The sequence below is a fragment of the Falco cherrug genome, chromosome 11, assembly GCF_023634085.1.
Source record: "Falco cherrug isolate bFalChe1 chromosome 11, bFalChe1.pri, whole genome shotgun sequence".
In the NCBI taxonomy this organism is placed as follows: domain Eukaryota; kingdom Metazoa; phylum Chordata; class Aves; order Falconiformes; family Falconidae; genus Falco; species Falco cherrug.
In genome coordinates, this window is record NC_073707.1 from 28340144 (window position 1) to 28361002 (window position 20859).

The 20859-nt window shown below is 37.0% G+C and overlaps 1 protein-coding gene across 3 annotated transcripts in view; it reads right to left on the bottom strand.

Moving 5' to 3' along the window:
- Positions 1-1501: 1501 nt before the first annotated feature.
- Positions 1502-20859, bottom strand: part of PRKCI (protein kinase C iota) — a 29868-nt gene continuing 10510 nt past the window's right edge. For 2 of the 3 annotated variants that reach the window (XM_055724044.1, XM_055724045.1), the window contains 16 exons: positions 18745-18834; positions 17367-17417; positions 16098-16183; positions 14596-14736; positions 13710-13764; positions 12913-12971; positions 12315-12491; positions 11242-11339; positions 10126-10212; positions 9379-9514; positions 8282-8369; positions 6995-7120; positions 6813-6892; positions 5680-5769; positions 5285-5400; positions 1502-4140 (listed from right to left, as the gene is read on the bottom strand). In XM_055724044.1, coding sequence (XP_055580019.1) covers positions 4053-4140; positions 5285-5400; positions 5680-5769; positions 6813-6892; positions 6995-7120; positions 8282-8369; positions 9379-9514; positions 10126-10212; positions 11242-11339; positions 12315-12491; positions 12913-12971; positions 13710-13764; positions 14596-14736; positions 16098-16183; positions 17367-17417; positions 18745-18834 — 1568 coding nt within the window. In that variant the 3' untranslated portion in view covers positions 1502-4052. The remainder of the gene's footprint in view (positions 4141-5284; positions 5401-5679; positions 5770-6812; positions 6893-6994; positions 7121-8281; positions 8370-9378; positions 9515-10125; positions 10213-11241; positions 11340-12314; positions 12492-12912; positions 12972-13709; positions 13765-14595; positions 14737-16097; positions 16184-17366; positions 17418-18744; positions 18835-20859) is intronic. The other variant, XM_055724046.1, reaches the window with a different exon arrangement.

The following is a 20859-nucleotide window of genomic DNA, read 5'->3' on the forward strand; positions in this document are numbered from 1 at the left end:
AAGTAACACAGACCAGATACCATATTAGATACCCTATTATGGTTCTTATCATAAGCACCAGAAGTTGATAGATTTTAGCATGCACCATATTTTACAGGACAAGTTACTTTGGAAACAGGTCTGTACAAAACACTACTGCTAATAAAGAACATGAACCATAACTTAGTTTCTGCATCTGAAATCATGGTCAAAATTCAACTGTTCAGCCAGACACTTCACCACCCAATGTAAAAAGGGTACAAGCCCAGAGACTTGGTTCCTTAGAAGTCAAACGCAGGCACAACTGATTTCTGGTTCTATTTATGCCAGAAAAAGCCCACCGCCCGCAGAGCCACACAGATCTGGGAGGGAGATGCTTCTCTGTCTTTAATCCTTGGCGATTAAATGGTAAGATCACACATTTCAAGTATGCAGTTCAGATCCCTTTATCATAAGGAAAGAAAAAAAAAAAAAGTCTTAAAATAAACCCTAACGGAACTCTGCTCAAGCAAATGCAAGATATGATAAAATCCCCTTTTTCTGAAAGGGGCTCTAATCCCTAGCTCCCTCTTCCCCACTTCCCAGGAAGAGATCATTCATCTATACACAATTTCAGATACCTTTGTTGCTTAACATGCTTATGCCATCCATCATGAAGTGAGGGTGCATGTTTCGCAGTTAAGGTATCAAGTATATATAGAGATTACACAAGCTATTAATTTCTTTTATAGAGTGTCTTAACATAAACAATTGCTCAGACTGAGCCGAGAGCAGTTGGCCACCAAACTGAACAGAAACAAGAAGTGTGCGTGGGGGGAGGTTAAGCATTTAAGATATGCAACCATCTGTAGCACTTGCCTAGGACTGCTGATGCATACTTTTAATAACAAGCCAGATTGCAAAAGGAAATCTCTTTTAAAACATAGAAACACAGATATATTAAAATACCGCATCTGTAGCAGGGTATGAGGTAAGTGCCCTTGCCCTCTCTGTCAAAGAGACTGCAGGGGAGGAGTTGAAGAAACAAAGAAAGAAATCATGCAGAAGTAAGCGCAGCAGATGAGTGTTGCTCTAAATTCAAATCCCCAGCTCTGGCAGCTGAGATGACATCTTAGAAGTTCCAGCTGAAAGAGGTCCTTGGTCAAGCAAGCCAGAATTGCGCTTTACTTGAAGCTCTCTATATGTACAGCTGGCTGAAGCCTCGCTACTTTCGATTCATCACTGGCGTCGGCAAGACAGACAGGACCTACAAGGATGCTTTTTCTCCATGGGGCACGATGAATGTCAGGCAAACAACCAACCACGTGGGAGAGGGATCTGCATCCTAAGACATGCTTGGGGAGCACAGGCTGAGGGAGGTATTTCTTCAGTTGCTGTGGTCTATCTCAGTGCTATCTTTGAGAAAAAAATCGTAAGATTAGAACAATGCTGCCTTGAAACTTGGCTAGTTCAGGGTCAGACGACAATCCTGAGAGAAGCGCAGCATTTTGCAGTATTTGTTTTAGAAGTTAACATACAGAGGCCTAATATAAATGTTTTATTTAAAGTAAAAAGTGTGCACAAATAAAAGGAATGACTACACAACAACGTTCAAGACCATATTCCATATGAAATAGGAAAATAGTAGTGACAATATCAACTAGCAGAGCACCCATAGGAATCCAACTTGCATACAAAAAGGAGTTTACTCCACATAAATACATCATGCTTCTGATGCAGACACTTTCTGCAAAAGACAAAGCCTACTGCACTGGACTGTTTACACCCGGTGTCCCTTCTGAATATTTATGACAGTTGCTATATGCTTAACAACAAAAAATAACTGTTAACATCATGGCACTTTAGAGAAAATGAAAGTTTAAAATTGGATTTACAGTCATTTAAGATGTTTGTCACTTAGCAACATTCTTAATGGTTAGATACGAAAATAAAAAAAAGTATCTTTTCTGTGACATTGTCTATAAAAAAATTAACTTTTGCTTTAAGCACAAAATACAGCATTTTACTCCATTCCTCTTCTGTGATGAATAGCAGAAATGCCCTTCCTTATATAAAGCCATTGTACTTGATACCCTATATGAAATTAAGCCACTGTAGAGCCAAGGCTTTTCTTTTTTGTTTTAAATAACTTCCAAGTTTAATATTGGTTAAGTCCTGGTATGTAAACTAGTCATGCAGGTGTAGAAGTCAGAGGCTAAACAATCAATTACAATTTTAAAACTGCACATAAGCACTTGACATGAACTAAACGTGCTAAAGTTATTAGCTGCTCTTACTTTAGTTTACTCTGATACTTTACATTTGAAAATATACAACGTGAATTTAAGGGAACCTGATCTTTTAACAGTGCAGAGGTTCAATGTTTCCCTGAAACTAAGGCTCCTCCAATCACTTCCCAGTTTTGAAAACTCAGCCCAATACTTTAAGAGTTTCCCATTCATGTTGCAAAGAAAAACATGAACTAAATACCATACCGTGACACTGCTGTGTGTTTGTGCAATCTCTATCCTTGAAGTTAACATGTTAAGTGAAAAAACCCCATACACCAGGAGATTTGTGCTATGAATTTAGTGTCACCATATAAGGATTTTCAAGGAGAGACACTGACCAAGCACAGAAGTCTTATTAAAAGCTTCAAGTAAGGTTTACTAACTTGTGCTTACAGATACTCAGATCTGCTTTCAGTAACACTTAGCTTGCCTTACAGCTCTTAATTACATAACACAGATTCTTTTCTCCAATGTCTCTTAATCCCTTTTCCCTAAAATAAAAGAAGTGGTACATTTGGCATTTCTTCAGCCTAAGACATTCAAAACTATTCCTTAAACATTAAAAATAAGAGTAATCTGAGCTGTATATTACACTGTTTACTAACATGAAATGTAAGAATCACACATCCCAAAAATCCTAGTTTGAACCGTTCTTTCAATTTATTCCAATTGCTTTACTATTAACTTTGAGCCCACTACCAACATTTCAGGTTTTATTGTGATTGTATCACCATCTATTAGCAGATAAGTTAAGGGAGTCATTGTGGACAACACCTATTTTGTTCTAGATGTGCTTTTTCCACTGGCAAAGTGGAATGCATTTCCAACAGTATGGCAATAAGGTTTGGAGAGAAAAAAAAAAAAAAGAAAAAAAAGAAACAATGCCCTTATCTAGGCCATAGCTGTAACGCATGCAGTTCTGATACAGTTAAGACAGCACGTGTAAAAGCAATAAATAATAGTACAAGGTTCTACATCCATCAGTATTAGCTGCCCATTACTGCTAAAATGCACTCTACAGATTTTAACTTTTCAAAGCCTTAACTGAATTCCATTTATTTAAACTGACACTTTATACCATGTACAACCCTTGCTTAAAGGGACAGGCTCAGAAAGGCACTCTATGTATCAGCATGTAATTCCTAGTGTATAATTTCAGAGCAAAGTCTATTGATTTTAATATTGAGATAATTATCATCTCCTTCAGGATATTATCGACACACCCTGTGAAAGCAGCCATTCTTGACCTATCCAGTTTAAAAACCTGCCCTCCTTGCCATCATTTCAGTCTGAAGGGCAATAACATAGCTTAACTTCTAAGTCTAGAACAGGGAACTCAGATGTTTAGAGAGAAGAGACTTAGAACTACGGAAGTCATAAGGTTTCACTTGTCTTGCTGGAAAAATGGAAGTCCTTTAATGATATTTTATTACATTCCCTAATGTCATTTGTGTTCTTATAGTAATAGGAAAACTTTCCTTTATCAGAATGCTACATTGGCAGATTATACAGCCAGGCTCCATGGTTCAGTCAGGAGCCCCAGAGACCAACTTCTGTATTAAAATTCATGTTTGGCAAGAATGTTGGAAAGTTAACATTTTAAATCTGGCAGCTGCAGGTTCAGTGTAACAACTGTCCTGGATGACAATTAATACAAAAAGACAATTAGCGAGTAATTTATACTAGGTGGCAAGGGTAAGATGTTCTGTTACTCATTTTATGTGAGTGCATCCAAATGAAGAGATGTTTATCCATGCAGAAACAAACAGAGCAACAATTGGCACAGTCCAGGAATGGGGGAATTCAGACACATTCCTCAGCTGACATCAAAAGAGGATTTATGTATTCAAAGCCTTCAAACTCAGACTGGTCAATCTTCTTCACAATATCACTATTAAGACAAAACCCACTCATTAGTTCATCAGCAAAATGAGAAGGTAACAATAGTAACTGGTAGTCTGTCTTAAAATTTAGACCTGTACAACAGATTGCAATTGAGAACGTTTCCTTTCTCTCTTTTTAGCCCCCCTCTATCCTTACAGTTAACCACTGGTTTTTTTCCTAGCCCCTATCAGGGTAACAAAACCCAAAACCACTCAGGAGCAGTGACTGGGCTGCTCCCATGCACATATTCTCCCCACAAAGCAATCTACAAAGTCTGCAGTTTTAAAACTTTCTCAAAACAGTCAGTTTTGTAAACACACACAAACATTAGGGTGAGATAGATCCTGCACCTGGATCAACAACTTTTCTAAACTTATTTGTACATTATGCATTTATAAAGGGATGAAGAAGGAAGTTGGATCTCAGACCTAATTAAGGTGCATAGGTAACACTCAATATTCATTGTCTGGGTTTACATACTACATGAACATTATAGAAACCCCTAGGAAAATTCCTAACACATCAACAGCAGCGGCTCAAACTAGAAAGGCCATTCCCTCCTCATCCCAAATCAGGGCCCCTCAGGAGTAAGACACCGCAAATCCACTACCAAATCAAAAACATTATCATGCATTTTATCAAGGCTTTTCAGCCAGGATAATCTGATTTGACTACGAACAATTCAAGATACCCGACCAAGTAAGTCAAAGCATCTTCTCTTGTTCAGAACACCCAAGGTAAACTCAATCTAAACCCAACATCCTAGAAATATCATGGCTTAAAGTAATGCAAAAATAAACCACTTGACAAAACAGGTCTTTCCCTTCACAAGTTCATTTCTTGCAGATCATACCACTAAAACTTGTAAAATGGCACTTATTCATCTTTCCCTGAAATATTCTTTTCCTTTGCTATATTCTTTATAACAACTTTCCCACTGTTAGTTCATTTTTACATCATGCCACAGTACAATACTTAATCCAGCCATACTAAGTCTACCATAAGGATGACAGCATTTTCTCCCAACTAACACAAGAAAATGTTCTTTACTGCTTTACACATATTTTATGTACTACAACTACAGATATAAAATTAAGTTTTATAACTCCTTCACTGACTTATCAGAACTTCATAAATTCTACATTACTTACTCATCATCTGGAGTGAGCTGCACAGGTTCATTGGTGAATTGGGAATCAAAGTTGTCCAGACCAAATTCTCCAGATATATTTGGTTTAAATGGAGGCACCACTTGCTTCTGCTCCATCTAAGAATAAATGCATTTAAGTGACACCAAGAATGAGTTACAACCTATTGAATTATTTTTAAATGAGGCTGGAACTTACTATTAAGTTTCTTTCATATATTTCTACAGTCATTCTATTAATCTACTGTACTTACTGTGTGTAAAAGGGTTAAAGGATTCTGTATTGTCATTATGGTACATTGCAAGTTAAGAGCTTAAGGTCTTCTCATGCTCAAAACAACTTATCAAGCCATCACTGTATACAGAGAAAATAAGCCAAGCCAGTGGGCATTCACATACCAGATCCCAGTCAACATTTCGAAAGAAAGGATGTCCCTGGATATCTGCAAATCCTGTCTGAGGATGGCAGCCTAAACGTTCCTTTGGATCCTGTGCAAGGAAGGAAATATTTCTTAATGGGTGCCATGGCCTACACATAAATAAAATGCAAGTGTTACAAATTCCACGAGAAATGAAACACCAGAGTTACAAGAGACACTGAAGAACTAAGTTAGCATTATTTATTTTAGAAACTGTTTGAAATCAGCATGAATATATGGAAGCCCTTGACTGAATTTATATAAACAACCGAGCTATCTTTCTTTTTTTTTTTTTTTTTTTATTATTCAGACCTGTTTAAACATACCATATGTTTCAGAGCAAACACGGTTAGATTACAAGTGAATTTGATTCCTCCCCTGCCACCCCTCCCTGAGTAAACTGACTAGCCAGGCTAGCAGTTACACTGGGGTAGAAACTGCAGGTTACTGATAGATAAGGTGGAAAGAAGGTTATTTTAACAAGACAATTCCATCTCCACGTACACGTATGCACACACTACCAAGGAGCTGTAACTGAAGCAGTGTTCTTGAACAGTATTACTTTTTTCAAATAATTTCACCAAATCTGGTTTCTCCCATACCTTTTTCTCCCCAGTCACATAACACTCACTAAATAAAGGCCAGCATGTGCTTTTGACTAGTCCACTACCACACACGCACCTTTTGACTATCAGGCTAGCTAGCTACCAGCTAACAGCCAGCATATACTGCCTCTGCATTTCCCTCAATGAAGTCATCAGAAGTTGTCAAAGCGATCTGCTATGCTGCTTCTCTTTAAGAACTAAAATAAATCTGATAAGTTTGTTCAATTCCCCAGATTAAAGAAATCACATGGAGCATTTCTATGCCTTTCAATTTGAAATTTACTCATGATCCCAGCCAGAGAACCTGGAGATTCAGATTTTGAGACAAGTATCTAGAATAGCTCCCCCAACTCCACTGAAACTCTGCTTCAGGCTCAAACCTTTTCTACCCTGTTTCTGCACATGGCAGGTAAAATATGCCTGCTACACATCTATTAGTCAACGGGTTTTTTTAAAAAAGCAAACAGCTGCTCTTGAGAAGTCTTAAATAATCCCCTTTAGCACTTACCTTATTAAGGAAACTCTTTAGAACACCTGCTGCTTTAACAGAAAGGGATCGGGGAATTCGGATCTGTTTTTCCAAAATTACTGCAAGAAAACAAGGTTTGTATGAGCTTTTTCATTTTTAAAATTAGATTAAAGGTAAGTAGAGACAAAGCACTGAAGTGTAGGATCATTAATGGTACCTACCTTGGAAAAGATAATCTTCTGTGTTCTGATCAGGATTGTCAGAACTCCCAACAATATCAAATGGTGACCGGCCTGCCATCATTTCAAACATAAGTACACCAAGTGCCCACCAGTCTACACTGAAGCCTAGAATTCAAAGAAGACAACACTGAAGATACTTTGGAGAAAAAATGCCAACACTTTTGAGGCTACAGACAGACATGTTTTGAGAAGAAAGAACTAATTCAAAAATTTATGTATTGCCAGTCTTCCCGATTATCTGAATAAAGGAGAGGTAATGATTGTACTAGACATTACTTGGTTCACTATGTGTATAATAGGTGGGGATGCTGTACAAAGAAAAGGAAATGCAAGAAGTTAAAAGGTTGGTGTTAGGACCTTAACAAAGGTTTAGATAATATATAAGCCTAGTCACTACAAACAGTGCATTATCCAGGGCAGGGGATAATCAAGGACAAAGTACATGATGCTGAATAGTAGCAAGACAGTCATCTATAGAGCTAAGCACATCTATTCTGCTAGTCACTGCTAAAGAAAAATTCCAGTAGCTAGGCTGGGACTGATATAGTCCGGTTGGCCTAGAAAGTTTCTGATAGGGAAGGAAGATGCAAAGCCAGTCTGAAAGAGACATTCAATTGAAATGATATAACAAGATTTAAAAGATATATATACCTTTTTTATAAATACAATTAAAATACTAATTGTAGAACTTGTTGAAATCTTAAGGGAAGAAAACAGATCAAAGATCTGCTTGGCACAGTAATGGAAGCTTAGGAAGAAAGGTAAGTAACGGGAAATACACACACTAAGCTTTCTATACTCTCTTACGTCTCTTGCTTCAGGAATCTTTGTGGACTTCCTGAACAAGAAATCGCACAATTTCCTTTTTAACACTGAAATTTGTGAAAGGGACATCTACTACCTAGGCCCTTTGCAATGCATTTATATCTACTACTATCATTGCTGCCAAATATAAAGCTCCAAAACTGAACATAATTCAAGACTGCAAGTATATCATTAGTAGTAAATAGTTATAAACAATAATAAATTTGGAAGACTCAAGCTATTCTTCAAGACTGATAAAAAGACTTCAAAATGTGGAAGGCAGGGTATTTCATTTGCTTGGTGTGATGTTTTCTGCCTTTCCTTTGAAGGGTTTATTTACTTTTTCAGACAGGATGCTGAATTAAGACTGATATGTCTAAAGAAGTTTTATACTTTCTAAACAACTCAAGAAGTAAGAGACGAGGTGAAAGTTATATGGTAGCATTGAAAAATTAAATTTACCATAATCCTCTCCCCGGAGAATTTCAGGTGCAATATAGTTTGGAGTCCCACAGAATGTGCTGGTTGTGTCACCAGGCCTCAGACCCTCCTTTTAAGAAAAGATGGCAAGAAAATACAGTTAGCCAAAGAGCCCACACCCACACTCCCACTCTGCTGAGAACTTCATTTTGAATTAAGTGTCCTGAATAAACTGCTTTTGTTTCAGTAAAACTATACTTAAATCTGTGTGTAAAGGAATATAAAACACTACTTGCTTCAGCAGAAACAGAAGTAGGTTGCATCTACAGTCTCAAGAGGATGGCATACACCTATTGATGACATCTTTCTAAGTTTTTAGTTAGTAAGCGCCACCACACCTCCAACGATAGGCAAGTGGGAACGGTGGAACAGCTTCCGTGACTGAGGCGTTGCAATGGACAGACAAAAGCTTTTCAGAGAAAAGCACAGAATGCAGAAAGGGGAAGGTTACCCAAAGAAGTTGTGCAGTCTTCATCCTTGGAAGTTTTCAAGACCAAACTGAATAAAGCCCTTAGTAACCTGTCCTGATCTTACAGCTTACCTTGCTTTGAGCAGGAGGGTGTGTTAGACTTCCTGAGGCCCTTTCCAACCTGTATTATTTTATGCTTTTCAATTGCTTAGCCAAAATTATAGCATTTTAAAATAGTTCTAATACATCAGCATAATGGCAATTCCACGGCAAAGTCAAACCTGTGCTCCAGTGTCTTTGTAGTGACAGAAGTTTTTCTACAGAAAATGGGCAGTGTCATAGAATCCAAGTGGGACGAAGTGTGTCTGATGCATTTCAACTTCTTGCTTTTTTGGAAATCAAGCTATTTTGTCTATTTCAGCCTAACCCTCCCAATCAAGTTGATCCAGCAGCTTTACAAAATCATAAACAGATACACATATATGTGTAGTCTGTGCACTTTGGCATATTTCTTTTCTCCGTTTGTAAAAGTGAAGTGAGTATACAGCCTATCTGTACTGTATGTAAATCCATACCTTGAAATTTCACTTTTTTAAAGCTCTGCATCTTTTAATTTATGACAAATTTCTTAATTAATGATTTTACTGGTTAGCAAAAAACTAGAGCTTACCTTGCACATGCCATAATCTGTGAGTTTAATATGCCCTTCAGAATCTAGCAGCACATTATCCAGTTTTAAATCTCTGTAGATTATCCCTCGCTCATGTAAATAGTTCAATGCTAGACTGATTTCAGCGGAGTAAAACCTAGCATAGAAAGAGGTATTGATTACTCAAGTAATCAAAATGCAAACCACAATAACATAGTCTCAGTAGTATGATACTTTTCTAAATGTAAGTCTGCATATTCTATTAGTTTTCCTCAGAGAAGTGGATAAATTGTTTAAAATCATACAAATGTTTCTATCCACAGTCACTTCCAAAATATTTTTAATTAATATTAATGACTACTGCCATCATCCCTTTCATCTCACCATCTGAGATGAAGCATATGCACCAAGAACTCAGCATTTGCCTGGACAGCTGGTAGCAGTGGTTGCAAGAGAAACAAACTGATATCATTAGACATTGTAAAAAATACCACGAAAGTGTTTTTCTAGAAAAAAAAATTCAGAATCAGGCTCAAGTCATCTAGGGTAATGCTAATGCAAACAATGCCGTAGTGCTCTCTATTACAGTTCCTCCTTGAAACAAATATACAGTAGCTTGCAGCATTAAAATGAGGATGTGGTTTCACATTCTTTAAATCCTTAACATCTGGAGAGGATTTGCTAGCTCATCATCATAATCTCTGCACTACTGCACTGTGTCAGAAAACTAACTGTTCTGATGCAAGAAATCTGAAATTAGACACATACCTGGCATGCTCCTCTGGCAGCTTTCTCTGCCTCTGCATATGAAACATTAGATCTCCTCCATTCACGTACTCTATAACAAAGAATAACCTGAAACACACAGGGGTTTGTTACAAATGAGTGTATACAAGGCTTACAGACATTTGAGATGTTACAGATCTGTTATCAAACAATGTCAATTCAACTCCCATCTCTCTGGTAATCTGGCTGGTTTCACCATTTCTCTCCCTTTGAATAAATTCCCAAAGTTAAAAATCAATACACGAAGTTTCTCTAGATAATTCCTTCACTGCTAAAAGAAAAATGCTTCCCACATTCCTAATCCATTACAGCTACTGCTTGTACTTTACATATGTGACTATATAAATAGATTCACATCAATTTATGTGCACAAACCAGAAAAAAAAAATTCCGCCCCTCATTTTCCTTCCTGATCTCTTTTAATCTCCTTTATTCGTGGTTGATACTATCAGTATATTACAAATACTCTTTCTTCTCACTTTCCTCCGCTAGACTGTCACCTTTTCAAACAGCAAGAACATTGCTGAAATATACAATAACTATATTTTATATATACACTGAAAATTATTATTGCATAGAACAGTAGTTTGTGTACTGCAATCTCTTCTATATATAAACATGCAAGGAAATTTATCATTTTAATCTCTATTACTCCGTTCTCCTTTTTAAAATTCAGATACTCTTTTCCAAGTCTTGCTTAAGGACTCATCTTCAGAGAGTCCACGTTTGAGATTGGAAGTACAAAAAATGAGGAAACTAATTTTTTACTCCCTAAACCCTTTTTTCCTCCCATTCTCGGTTCCGTCTTCCACTTCATATTCTTAAGCCTTTTCTTTCTGCTAGCTGCACCAATTCCTGTGCAGAATCCTTACCATCATACCTGCCAGTACCTTACATTCTTTTGCACCTTCTCAACCTGAAAAACTTATGATGATGAATACAGCCTTTTGCTCATAAAATGCTACAATGATTTACTTACAGTACATGGACTTTCGCTACCTACCTAACACTTAATACTTTAAATAGATCTTTAAGGTGCCCAACAGTACTAAGTATTTTTTGAGCAAGAGTATCGTCTTCTTATCTTATGACCTTTACCTGCTCTCTGTCTGGAAGCAAGAGTGTAGTCCAACAAGAAAGGGATGATTTGAAGCCTGTTCAAAGACGTGTTTCTCTGTCTGAACCCAATCAATATCCTATTTATTTAAGAAAAGGGACATTCAGAAAAGGACTGCTGCACTTAAGACAAGTATTATTGACAGTTAGCAGAAAGATATTCAATTGTTTTGCTGTTCTCATTTTAATTGCAAGAAACTAGATATTATATAGCTCTCCAATGCGAAGTAATACAATTCAGCATACTCATTTTTTCCTGTCTTGAGTGTCCTGTACTTCTAGCCTCATCAGGTAACTAACTACATCTGGGAATGAAAAAACATTCATCTATATAAGATAAATAGGTGCAGGCAAGTGTAAAGTAGCATCACAAAATACAGAAGAAATCAACAGTAGACCAAGAAATAAATGCAAAAGCTCTTGGATGGCAAACCACAGTCACTCAAGCCTTTTCAGAGTACCCTAAACAAACACAAGGGAAGTCTTCAGCAACAGGAGGGGTTTAGGAGGTTTATACTGCAATTTCTGACAAGTTTCCGCTAATCACAATACAAGCTACAAAAATTAAGACAGAGGTCCAATTTAAAGAGTAATTAAAATAACATTGTGCGTTCTCCTTCGTGACAAAAAAACCAAACTTGAACATATGAAAACCAGACCCCACCCTTTTATTTTCCAGCCCAGCAAGTCAACATAATAGGAGAAATATGGAATACTGCTTAAAAATAATGAAGCAAGTCAGGATTAACAACTTGAATTTTGCAGGAGCACTGATGAAGACAGTGCTGACTACAAAAGGAGACACTGACAACAGAGGCAAAGAGGCTCACGACAGAAACCACTAGCACAGGAGGGTGGCTGTGAGCTATCTGTCAACGAAGACCTCAATATCAGTTATCTGTCTTGTGAACCTTCTATAGCATAGTTCGTATAAGAAACCACATGTACAATTTTCAATTAGTGTTGCAAACCCAGAAGCCTGGCTTCCACCTTGTAGTAGATATTGAAAGCCCTTTGGAAGAGTTGCCTGATTTATTGATAAAAAGCTTGCCTACCTCATCATCATTGACGAGCTCCTTCTTCACCACTTTCATTGCATAAATGCGTTCAGTTTTCTTCAATCGAACAAGCAGTACTTTTGCATAACTGCCTCTTCCTATAACCCTGAGCAAATCAAAATCCTGAAGACCCAGACTGGAGGAAGCTTTGCCACTTTCTCTAATGCTCATTGCCTATTGATAAAGATACTTTGAAATCAGTAAGCAGGCTTGCCCATTTTAACAACTGCAAAAGTTAGAATTTCAAAGAGAACAGCAAAATTAATATAAACAAGTCATTCAATTAACATTTGTTATTCTTAAAACTGCACTGTCCTGGAAAGGAATGTGAGGCTAAAGGAAGGAGGCAGAGGAGACTCGGCAGAGAAGAAACAAACAAAGTTGGAGGAGTTTGGAATACTTTCTAAATCAAAGCACATCTCAACTCAAGGTTCAAAATAAAACAGCTTGCAAGCCATAGATGCATACACGCAAGCAAACAACCCAAATGTGTACTAGTTTTCAGTTTGTGACGAATTAAATTACTGAAATCTTGAAATTGAGAGAGATAGGCTTTAAGATCTCTGAACACAGTATCATGGTTAAGATACCTTACCTCCTTTTCTTCACCAACATGGTCCAAGCTCTCATGACTTGAGGGATTGTATGGAATCACTAGAGGTACAAGAAAAATTATTAGACAAATGCAACAAAACAGTATTTTCTTTGGCCTTAAAATTTCTACATATAAGAGCTCAATCAGAGACACACAATTTAAATGCATCTATTGCAAGTATTCAAACTGCTGCGGTTTTTTGGTGTTTTGGCGATCTTTGTTTGTGGTTCTATTTTTTTTAAGCCATCAGAACCATTCCTTTGCAATACTAGAGTAATAATCAGTTATGGGTAATATAAAACCCTGTAATTACATTTGGAGATCTCTTCAGATTCCACACACAGGGAATCTTGTAAAGAACAGAGGTTGGTTTGGTTTTTAAACTGATCATTGTCTATATCCAAATTCAAATGTTAGGACCATCAGTCCAATTGCTACAAAAACAGACTTGTTTGGCTACTGATCCAGTAGAAGCCTTGCTAATTCTGTTAAGGGTTTTGTTTTGTTTGTTTGATCAGGGCATTTAAAGTACACAGCTTACTGATGGAAAAATGTAACTGAGACAGCCTAAATCCTTCCTTTTTAGGCAAGTTCCTTAAACTCGTAAGACATGGAAAATTGAGGCATTTGTATATCCCCCTTAGCAGTAAGAAGCTGTCTTATTTTTCTTTTCTATGGAAAAAAGTAAGGAAGTGGTTTAAAAATAATTACTTCAAGTTATTCCTTTTCATTTGAAAAGCTAAGGTTCATGTTTCAGCAACTTACAGTCATTGAAAAACAAAAATTACTGATCTTACCAGATTCTACACTATCTGGATGCACTGATGATGGATCCATAGGCATTATTGGTTCCTGCAAACATGCACAGGATTTTTGTAATAGACTGTCCAAATGTGAGAGGCATTATTTAAAAGATAATAAATGAAATGTATGATCCCTGAGGATTATAATCTAGCTACTTTCTAACAAGATTAATTAACATAGTTACTGCTGTAATCCATACAAAATAAAATAAACTAGATATTTTCTAGAATTATGACACATTTCCATAAGCTGTTGAAATGACAACTTAGTACAACAAAGTATAGCCAATGAGAAATGAGACAGAAAAGCTCAAGTAGTTCAGCAGTACATACATTAGTCAAATGAATTCACAAAATGCAGACTTGTAGCTGTCTGCTTTTAATATTAAACTAGGAGCAGTAATCATCTATATTTTTCTGGGGACTTAAGAACTAAAGATGATTTAATTTCTTGGGAGAAAATAAGAACTTCTGCATTTCATCTTCCTTTTCTTAAAATGGGAAACAGTCTGATGATCTATCAGATATTTAGAGAATTTATTTTACCTGTACTTCACTTTGAAGATGTAAAGTAGTGTCTGTGTATATATATACATGCTATGTAACAACACAGTGAAGGATAAATATCACTCGTATTGGACACAGAAAAAAATACCAGAAACAAAAATTAAGACCACTGCCTTCCCACTAAACTGCGATTCTGCTAAGTAAATCTCAAACATTCTTGCAACATGTCACAGTAACCATAAAGAATGATGTTTCATCTGCTGTGATTATTTGCAGACTGTAGTTTGAAAACCATTAGTATAAAACAGGGCAGGGTTGATTTGTTGGTTGGTTGCTGTTTTTCAAGACAACTTTTCAGGTAAGTTTTACTTACTGGTTGTAGTGGATGACGGCCACATTCATCACTGACAAGTTTGTGACACTTCTTGTGAACAAGGAGTTTGCAATTGATGCATTTATATCCCTGGCGACCCAGGCCCCATATTCGGTCAGTGCAGATGGCACAATGAGCTCTCTAGAACGACAAATCAACAAAATCCATCAAAATGCAAAACTAAAAACTATTCAGCCACATTTTCATTAACAAAAACCATACAACAGGAGATCAGAGAGATCCCTGCCAAACTTGCCACTATACCAAGAGTGTCTACCTGAAAACTTTAAGAACACACAGGCAGATACAATACAGAGGAGCTCAAAAACTACAACGGAGCAATAAGCAGCAACTGCTGTACAGGAAGTATGAATCTACAAGGAGAGGTGCAGGCACAGCCAGCCTCTTCTGCTGCACACAGACCCAGGGAGGCATGAGCCAGCTCCAGGTCAAAACCACTGCAGCTGAATCAGCAGGCTGCTGTCACCAAGCTAATTTGCTACCTATCTTGTCACCTCTCTGCATAGATGGGTCCTTATGTTTGCATAAAGGCAGGCAGGACAGCAAAAGCTTCAACACATTAAACTACCAGATAACAAGAAACGGGGAGACCACCACTCACTGAAGGACATTCACAAAATAACTCAAAAGATCCATGAAAATAGGGTGCCTATGAAAGCAAGAGTGGAAAGTGATTGAACTATGGTGCCTTGACAGCGTTTGACCAGGAAGAGGTCAAAAAAACCCAAACCACAACCCCCCAAAAAACCCCCAGCAGACATTAGACATGAAGGATGTTCAAGATGAAGTTTAGTGGAGACACTCTCAAGCATTAAGCACACAATACACTAAGCTTAGAAAAGAAGGAAAAATCATTGAAGCTGTCAAGGAACCTGGCTTATTCAAATACTCTGGGTTTGATTTTTGCCGCTGCTTTTTCTAAATACAGCAGATAGCTTTCTTGGTCCTTAGCTAATTATACTTGACCATTGCTTCTTGAAAATGTTACAAATTGCTTGTTATTTTTAATTGATTACACGCCATCATAAGCAGGCTGTTTGGAGTTAACATTTCAGGTTTCTTGTTTAAAAGTCACGACAGAAAAATCTGTGCATCGTAAGTGAATTCAGACCTTTTAATTCCCAGAACTTAAAGAACTTGAAATGTATTTTCAGCTTGCAGTCATCTAATGCCAGTGTCCAAGTTTGCCCTCTGGGAAGATTTTAAAGGAACACGGGAGCTTTTACGTAATTGATATCATGGTTTAAGAGTATATGTAAAGTGAATTGCAACCAATTTTTTTTTTCCCTATTTTAAATTCCTGATAATTTAATCATTATTAAGTTTCCTCAAACTACAGGATTATCAAAAGTCTACCAAGTATAGACAAACAACAAAAATGAGAATAAAACTACCTTATAACTTTTCAATGCAGTGACATGGTAATTACGGAAGTAAGACATCCCTGTATCATGGTTTTAAGCACCCAACAAGAGTCTCACCCTGTTAAATCGTTTGGCTTGGAAAGTGTGACCATTTGCACAATAGAGCTTTCGCCACCGGCGGGCGCCTCGGCGATAAATGGATTCTAAGAGGAAAAACATATGATTATATCCATAAAAATATAAACACAGAACTACAACATCTTCTCATGGAGGTTTCTGTGCAGAGTGATTTGCAGAGTAAAGTTTCACTCCTACACCTTACAGAAACAGAGTAATGTTCCGAGTATCTTTTTCATTTTTTAAGTTTTGGAGAAAATTTGAAATAGAGTATCCTGATCCACTCAAAGTTAATTCTGCTTTTCCAAAGTTAAAAGGAACAGTGAGTCAAGAGAAGGAAAACCGCCCAAACAATAGAAACAATAATGTGCAAATTATGCACCTACTGTACCTACACTTAGGGAGGAGCTGTGGAGAAAAGTAAGGAGGAAAGGAGGTAAATTTCAGGAGCATGCCCCTAAGATTGTTTGCACAAATCCTCCAGTGTTTTTAGATCCACAGCTGCCACTGTTTGGTTTTTTAAATTTTTTTTCTTTTTTATTCCTAGAGGCATGTCAGGAACCAAAATTGAAAACTAGAATATACAGAACTATACTGAGTTCCAAATCTATTTCTGATTCAGTCCACAACCTCATTTTTTTCAGAAAAGCAGCACTACCCACACTGCTAAAGTATGGGTAAAGTAACTTTTAAGCATGCACATCTACATTTGTCAGATGTGGCTATCTAACTGACAGATGTGCACGTGCGTAACATACACATGCTCTTTCATAAAACTAAGACAGAGGGAAAATTACCTCTTTAATACCCAGTACATGAGCTAACATAACTTAGAGGTTTTTGTAGAATACTCCTGATAGTACCTAAACATCAATTTAAAATGAGTTAACCACAGACCTCTAATTGGTAATATCAGTCATTACCATTGGTTACTAGCCTTTGTTCACATTAGCCAGCCAGCAATCTGGCAACTACCAAAAAGATGGAAATAGGATAAAAAACTGTCATGATAGAAGAGGCAAAAGCAAGGAAAGCAGAGTGACATGAATAGTTAACAGGAATGTGAAATGCTTATTAACAATGATTCAGAAGTGACAAACAACATTTCAGTTTGGCAAGACTTTCTATTCCTTTTAAGTATTTAATTTGTACATATTTGCATTATTATCTGTAAATGTAGGATGTCAAACCATAGAATATAAAAATCTTCCAAAACAGGAAATATGAATTCCTAATTGTCTGTACTTCTTAACTGAAATGCCTACTTACTATCTTCTCCTGGACAAGGCATGCCAGGCCGTTCCGGTACACAAGGAAATACTGCAAGAAAGACATTAACTTCTGATTAATTTTTATTATTTCAGCCAGAAAACAAAACTTTGGGTTAAAGACAACACTTCCAAAACACATTCAACCATTTAGGAAGACAGCGCAGACTGCATTTTAATAAAACCTTGCGCAAGAGCAGGTGAGCTGAGAAGCTGCCACAAAACCCTTTTGCTGGCAGTGATATACATGAGAAATACAAGCAAAATGCAGAATAAACGAAGTTATTTCCTAAAGAAAGTAATGATTCTGGTTTCTCATGCGACCAATCATCACAGTCAGTATTCAGAAATGTTTACTATAAACGTCTTCGATTACAGTGTCCTAACAGCTACGTATGATCTACATTAGCCATGTTTTTCTGTTTATGTAGCTTCAGTAACTGTCAGAGAGAAGTGTAGCTGGGGAGAGATACCCCTGGTGCTGGTTTAATCAGAAGCTTATCAAACACAAAAATAAACAGAGAAAGGGCAGATCAAAAAGCATACCAAAGTAATACATAAAGAAGCTGCAAAAGATACATAGAAACAATTACATTCTTCTTCCACTTTTGAGTTAAAAGTCTTTGTGGGAAGCTGAAAAGCTCTCTCTTCCAAATGAGCTGATCACAAACTAGATTTTTTGCATCCTTTTAGAGAAGGACCATGCTAAGACACTGTAGTGCAACACACCTGCTAACACTCTTTACAATGATCCCCTGCTTTTCTGCTACAACCTCTGTTAACCAGAGATCTATCTTCTGCTTGTAAAAAGTTACAAACAGTAAGGAAAACATACTGCAGAAGCAACCAAAGTAGGCATATAACCCTAAAAAAATAAAAATTTGGACAATTACATATCAAACAGGGGCACAATATTATTAGGTTCAAAACTGGTCTAGAGTACTTCATTTTAGAAAAGTCAAACTTTTGACTGATCTGGCATCACAAATGGAGCTCATCAACTTTTTTCCTAATATAGATGCAGCTCTAAAGCACTAATCAATGACAAAGTGTAGGATGCTATACTATATCTCTTCCACCATTCGTTGCCAGCAAGTACATGAAGGCATTTGGAATGCAAGAGTGAAAGAGATAGGGGCTGTCTTTCATCAATAAACTAGCAGCAAAATATTTTTCCCTCCCTTAATTTAATAAAGAACATCGACAAAATGCTGACAGCTAAAAAGCACGGTACGTGGTCTTTAGCATCCTCTCAAGAGGATGCCACAACGAGCTTTAATTGAATTTAATCTGTGCAAATGACACAGATAAAGCAAGGTAAAAATTCCACTTATTTACAGGTACAAACATGAGAAGCAATACAGTCAATTTTACCATACCATGAATCAGTAGCTCTGAATCCTTGTTTAGTTCATACAACCGAAAGGCCTCTTCTAACTCCAGCTGAGAAGAAACTGTACATGGATCTCCTGTTGAAAGAAAAAAGAACAATACAAAACTCAATCCATTTAGTTCTGTCCATTCAACAGTTCCCTCACAGTCAGTGTTAAGGTAATTATTGCAGCAAAACAGAACAATTTTCTCAGGTGTGGTAATATTTATTTTTAATAATTCAGAAAGTACATCTGAAAATACAGTCATATTGAATGCTTTCAGGGAAAATAAAATTATGAGATATTCCCAAGAGGCAAGCAGATCATACACACAAAACATCAATGGTTTGGTCTGTTACAAGCATGATTACACATTTCGGCATCCGAGGTGCAGGTTACCTTCCTGCACCTAAAATCCTTCTAAGATTTCATTTCATGGATTTTTAATTAGAAATGAGTCAATTCTATTTTCACAGCTGCTTCAACATTGCCGAGACTTTAACCAGGAGGTGCAAAAGCAGAAAGACCTTTAGTCTTTCCTCAAACCTCAATCAAGACACTTGACAAATCATGTAACCTAAGTGAAAACACCCAATGTTTCTGATTTTTAACTACTACTATCATGCTCACAGGACTATTTGAAGTAAAATCCCTTAAAGAAGGGGCACCAAGGCAGGAAAAAGGTGTGGGTTGGTTGTTTTTTAACTTTTCTTTTTGCAAAACAATCGCAGCTTTTGTTGACCGCTGAAGATGGAATAGATTACAATACAAGCATTTGGCTTGTATTTTAAAGCTTCTCTGACAAGACTGTTGGATTGCTTTAACAAATCTGTGTTTCAGAGGTAACAGTTTAAGACTAAGGTCTCTTTGTAGATCTCTACTTTGTTTCTAAAAAAGTAACATATATCCACAAAGATATTTCACAATCAACACTTAATAACATCAAACCAATTTTGACGTACAGGTTGGTTTAAAACCTATGCAAAAGGGGTGGGTGAGGAACAAAGGAGATCAAGCTAGAGATCTGCTGTATTCAGAAACGGGAGCAAGAACCTTAGCTTCTAGCCTTGGTTCATACTCCTTCGGACACACAGCCTGTACTTTACCTATTTCTCAAGATTCATCTAAAGACTTCATCTGATATTTTAATTGATCACCCGTGTCTGTCTGGAAGCTGCTATAATGACTGAAAAGAACAGCTATGCAACCAAAGGTTTTCTCCAGTGGTTTGAAAGTTAACTAGCCACAGGCTACTATTTCCTTCTTGTTTCGTACTACAAGATCTCAAAATTAGTACAGGTGCTGCTAAGGCTTTTCAGCAAAACCACGCACCTAGCTGACATGGAGATATTTAAAACTCATCCTACAGAAGTTTTTCCAGTTAGTTTTGCTTCTCATGTATCCATTTCCTTCTATTGCTAAAATCTAAGTAATAGATGTAAACCGTCCATTTGTGGCATTCTGTCTTTATACTTTTCTGCATGTCATAATCCTCAAAACAAGCCTCTCAAGCCAGTTGTAGTCATTTTTCACCACACCGCCTCACCCCTACAATTAGCCTATCTGGACATCAAACTGCCTACCCACTGTGCGAAATTACACAGTGCAGAGCACAGGGGGAGAAGAATGAACAACTATATTTATTCAAACTCATGATGAGAATCAACAAACCAGTTTTTCTTCATTTGTTTCTGACACCTGTGCAAATAGTTGTGTGTTCCTTTTTGGCCAAAGAAAAGGAAGCTCTCAAGAACATACACCATGCTTCAAACTAGGAGCAGCAAGTTTATAGACATACTCTTTCAACAAGTTCAGAGTAGTAAAATTTTGCAGCCAAAGACATTTGGGTAAGTGTCATAGGAAAATATTTACTTTTGAGTTAAAAAGCAAGAAACTATGGACTGAACACAAACATATGGCTAGTATCCATCCTACAGGACATTTCAGAAGACAGAGGTAGGGCAAACTGACCGCATACAGATGAAATAGAAATCTGTCTAAAATCAAATCAAGTTAATTCTATTTTCTAGTTTCATCTGTGCATTTAAGTGGTACCACTCAACTAAATTAGGTCTGCCTTTGTGTTACCTCTGTGAAACAGAAGTAGTTATACACAATGCT